Here is a 5000-nt window from a genome sequence, read left to right as displayed (position 1 = left end):
TGTCACTTGATCTATGAGACACTGAACATATACAACAACGGTATGGAATTGTGTATCCATTCAGTCACCTAGGAAACAACATGGCTTCCAAACATGGACCCAGCATATCCTCTTTCTAATGGAACTATGTCACTTACTCTTTCCGCTGGAAAGGCTGCGGTTGTAGCCGACTGGACTGAAGAACTCAAATATGAAGACGGTCACAGCCACCACGGTCAGGCACATGACGAACATCATCACCCACACCGCTGGGCTGTAGGGCTCTGAGGGAGAGGAGATGAGATGAGATGAGATGAGATGAGAGGAGAGGAGAGGAGAGGAGAGGAGAGGAGAGGAGAGGAGAGGAGAGGAGAGGAGAGGAGGATCAACAAAGAAATTCAGTATAAACACAACTTAGAACACTTTAACTGCCTCCTACTCTGTCCCAGATGCTAATATATGCATATTATTATTAGTATTGGATGGAAAACACTCTGAAGTTTCTAAAACTGTTTGAATGATGTCTGTGAGTATAACAGAACTCACATGGCAGGCGAAAACCTGAGAAAAATCCTACCAGGAAGTAGAAATCTGAGGTTTGTAGTTTTTCAAAGCTTGGCCTACCGAATACACAGTGTCTCTGGAGTCAAGTTGCACTTCCTACGGCTTCCACTAAATGTCAACTGTCTTTAGAAACTGGTTTGAGGATTCTACTATAAAGGAGGGGAGACCATGAGACCTGTTTGAGTCAATGGTCTGGCAGACTGTCTCAGGCTCGTGACGCGCACTCCCGACAGAGTTAGCTCTCGTTCCAGTGCTTTTCTTCAGACATAGGAATTCTCCGGTTGGAACATTATTGATGTTTTATGTTAAAAACATCCTAAATATTGATTCCATACATCGTTTGACTTGTTTCTACGACCTGTAACTGAACTTTTCGAGTTTTTGTCTGGACGAAGTGCTCGCTCCTCATGAAGATGGATTACTGGGCTGAACACGCTAACAACAAGTGGCTAATTGGACATAAATTATGGATTTTATGGAACTTTATGGAACAAATCAGTCATTTATTGTCAAACTGGGATTCCTGGGAGTGCCTTCTGATGAAGAAGGTAAGTTAATATTTATAGTGTTATTTCTAACTTCTGTTGACTTGAAAATGGCAGATATTTCTCTGGCTGAATTGGGCTCTGAGCGCCAATCTCAGATTATGCTTTTTCCGTTAATTAAAAAAAAATCTGACACAGCGGTTGCATTAATAAGGAGGAGTCTATCTTTAAAACTGTGAATTGTCAGGATTTGGCCAGGGTTGTTCCGGTTTTTGGTCACTAGATGCCCCCATTGTGCCTTTTGACCTTTTGTTTTCCCTTGATCCCCATTATTATTTGCACCTGTGCCTCGTTTCCCCTGATTGTATTTAAACCCTTTGTTTTCCTCTGTTCTTTTCTCTATGTTTGTATGTTAGCACCCAGCCCTAGTACTCTGAGAACTCTTGTTGATCCCGGTGGACTCTCTTGTGGAAATCTGTTTTTTGTTCTTGTTTTTTTTTGAGTATCTTTTGAGGCTTTTTGTGCTTTACCTTCCACCTTGTGGATTTACCTTTTTTGTCTTGGAGGATTACCTTTGTTCTTGTAGGATTCCTTTTGAGGTTGTGGAGTTACATGTTTTCCTGAAGAACTTCACTTTTTACTTCATTAAATACACCGTCTCAAGTACTGCTGTGTCTGCCTCATCTTCTGGGTTCTGCCGACTATTCGTGGCTCAGTTGGTTAAGTGACTGTTTCTCACTCCGGAGACCCGGGTTCGTAACCGGGTCCTGACAGTGAATAACACTTGTATCATTTATCAATGTTTATTATGAGTATTTCTGCAAAATCACCAGATGTTTTGGAATCAAAACATTACTGCACCTAACGCGCCAATGTAAACTGAGTTTTTTGGATATAAATATGCACATTATCGAACAAAACATACATGTATTGTGTAACAAGATGTCCTATGAGTGTCATCTGATGAAGATCATCAAAGGTTAGTGATTAATTTTATCTATATTTCTGCTTTTTGTCGAGGGGTTCCGTTAGCGAAATGCCTGCGCTATAAAGGTTAATAACTCTACCTACATGTACATATTACCTCAATTAACCTGTACCCCCTTAGAACGCTTCAATAACTCTACCTGCATGTACATATTACGTCAACTAACATGTACCCCCTTAGAAACTTTAATAACTCTACCTACATGTACATATTACGTCAACTAACTTGTACCCCCTTAGAACGCTTCAATAACTCTACCTACATGTACATATTACGTCAACTAACATATACCCCCTTAGAACACATTAATAACTCTACCTACATGTACATATTACCTCAATTAACATGTACCCCCTTAGAAACTTTAATAACTCTACCTACATGTACATATTACGTCAACTAACTTGTACCCCCTTAGAACGCTTCAATAACTCTACCTACATGTACATATTACGTCAACTAACATATACCCCCTTAGAACACATTAATAACTCTACCTACATGTACATATTACCTCAATTAACCTGTACCCCCTTAGAAACTTTAATAACTCTACCTACATGTACATATTACGTCAACTAACTTGTACCCCCTTAGAACGCTTCAATAACTCTACCTACATGTACATATTACGTCAACTAACATATACCCCCTTAGAACACATTAATAACTCTACCTACATGTACATATTACCTCAATTAACATGTACCCCCTTAGAAACTTTAATAACTCTACCTACATGTACATATTACGTCAACTAACTTGTACCCCCTTAGAACGCTTCAATAACTCTACCTACATGTACATATTACGTCAACTAACATATACCCCCTTAGAACACATTAATAACTCTACCTACATGTACATATTACCTCAATTAACCTGTACCCCCTTAGAAACTTTAATAACTCTACCTGCATGTACATATTACGTCAACTAACATGTACCCCCTTAGAAACTTTAATAACTCTACCTACATGTACATATTACCTCAACTAACCTGTACCCCCTTAGAACGCTTCAATAACTCTACCTACATGTACATATTACGTCAACTAACCTATACCCCCTTAGAACGCTTCAATAACTCTACCTGCATGTACATATTACGTCAACTAACCTGTACCCCCTTAGAAACTTTAATAACTCTACCTACATGTACATATTACGTCAACTAACTTGTACCCCCTTAGAACGCTTCAATAACTCTACCTACATGTACATATTACGTCAACTAACCTATACCCCCTTAGAACGCTTCAATAACTCTACCTGCATGTACATATTACCTCAACTAACCTATACATCCCTAGAACACATTAATAACTCTACCTACATTTACACATTACCTCAACTAACCTGTACCCCCTTAGAACGATTTAATAACTCTACCTAAATGTACATATTACCTCAACTAACCTATACATCCCTAGAACACATTAATAACTCTACCTACATGTACATATTACCTCAACTAACCTGTACCCCCACACACCGACTCTATACCTGTACCCCCACACACTGACTCTATACCTGTACCCCCACACTGACTCTATACCTGTACCCCCACACACTGACTATGTACCTGTACCCCCACACACTGACTCTATACCTAAAACCCCACACACCACCTCTATACCTGTACCCCCACACACCGACTCTATAACTGTACCCCCACACACTGACTCTGTACCGGTACCCCCACACACTGACTATGTACCTGTACCCCCACACACTGACTCTATACCTAAAACCCCACACACCACCTCTATACCTGTACCCCCACAAACTGACTCTGTACCGGTACCTCCACACACTGACTCTGTACCTGTTCCCCCACACACTGACTCTGGACCTGTACGCCCAAACAACACTTTTGAATTGGGAGAGGGTAAGCTGATCCTAGATCTGTGCATAAGGTTAATTTACATTTTAGTCATTTAGCAGACTGTCTTATCCAGAGTGACTTACAGTTAGTGAGTGCATTCATCTCAAGATAGCTAGGTGGGACAACCACACATCACTGTCATTGAAAGTACACTTTTCCTCAATAATGTAGCTATCAGCAAAGTCAGAGCTAGATAGGGAGGGGTGGAGAGTCATGTGGAAGTGGGAACTTCATAACTTCAACCTCATCAGTCATCAGTTCCTTCACTCACCCAGGAAGGCAGAGGGTGAGACGGTTCCGTTGCTACGGGAGACCATGACGCTGATGCCCGTCTCCACGAAGGGGACGGAGAAGTCCACGACCTCTGACCTCTCCTCGTTGATGGTGAGGGATCCGATGGCCATATCTGCTCGCTGTCCCACCACCTGATGGACGGGAGGAAAGACTACAGTCAGAGAGATAGAGGGGTACACTGGCCTCAAAACACACTATTATAACACATTATTATAGGATAAACTACATTCAGAGAGATAGAGGGGTACACTGGCCTTATAACACATTATTATAACACATTATTATAGGATAAACTACATTCAGAGAGATAGAGGGGTACACTGGCCTTATAACACATTATTATAACACATTATTATAACACATTATTATAGGATAAACTACATTCAGAGAGATAGAGGGGTACACTGGCCTTATAACACATTATTATAGGATACACTACATTCAGAGAGATAGAGGGGTACACTGGCCTTATAACACATTACTATAGGATAAACTACAGTCAGAGAGATAGAGGGGTACACTGGCCTTATAACACATTATTATAACACATTATTATAGGATAAACTACAGTCAGAGAGATAGAGGGGAACACTGGCCTTATAACACATTATTATAGGATAAACTACAGTCAGAGAGATAGAGGGGTACACTGGCCTTATAACACATTATTATAACACATTATTATAACACATTATTATAGGATAAACTACAGTCAGAGAGATAGAGGGGTACACTGGCCTTATAACACATTATTATAGGATAAACTACATTCAGAGAGATAGAGGGGTACACTGGCCTTATA

At 40.4% G+C, this 5000-nt stretch overlaps 1 protein-coding gene across 1 annotated transcript in view; it reads right to left on the bottom strand.

The window, feature by feature from the left end:
* LOC124005944 (glutamate receptor ionotropic, NMDA 2D-like) overlaps positions 1–5000 on the bottom strand; it is a 190147-nt gene that overhangs the window by 119996 nt on the left and 65151 nt on the right. Inside the window, exons 8-9 of the mRNA XM_046315590.1 lie at positions 4176–4329; positions 138–263 (exon numbers count right to left, since the gene is read on the bottom strand). Of these exons, the coding sequence (XP_046171546.1) occupies positions 138–263; positions 4176–4329 (280 nt within the window). The remainder of the gene's footprint in view (positions 1–137; positions 264–4175; positions 4330–5000) is intronic.

Source organism: Oncorhynchus gorbuscha, linkage group LG19, assembly GCF_021184085.1.
Source record: "Oncorhynchus gorbuscha isolate QuinsamMale2020 ecotype Even-year linkage group LG19, OgorEven_v1.0, whole genome shotgun sequence".
In the NCBI taxonomy this organism is placed as follows: domain Eukaryota; kingdom Metazoa; phylum Chordata; class Actinopteri; order Salmoniformes; family Salmonidae; genus Oncorhynchus; species Oncorhynchus gorbuscha.
The sequence above is the reverse complement of the archived record's forward strand: the minus strand, read 5'-3'. Positions and strand labels throughout refer to the sequence as shown.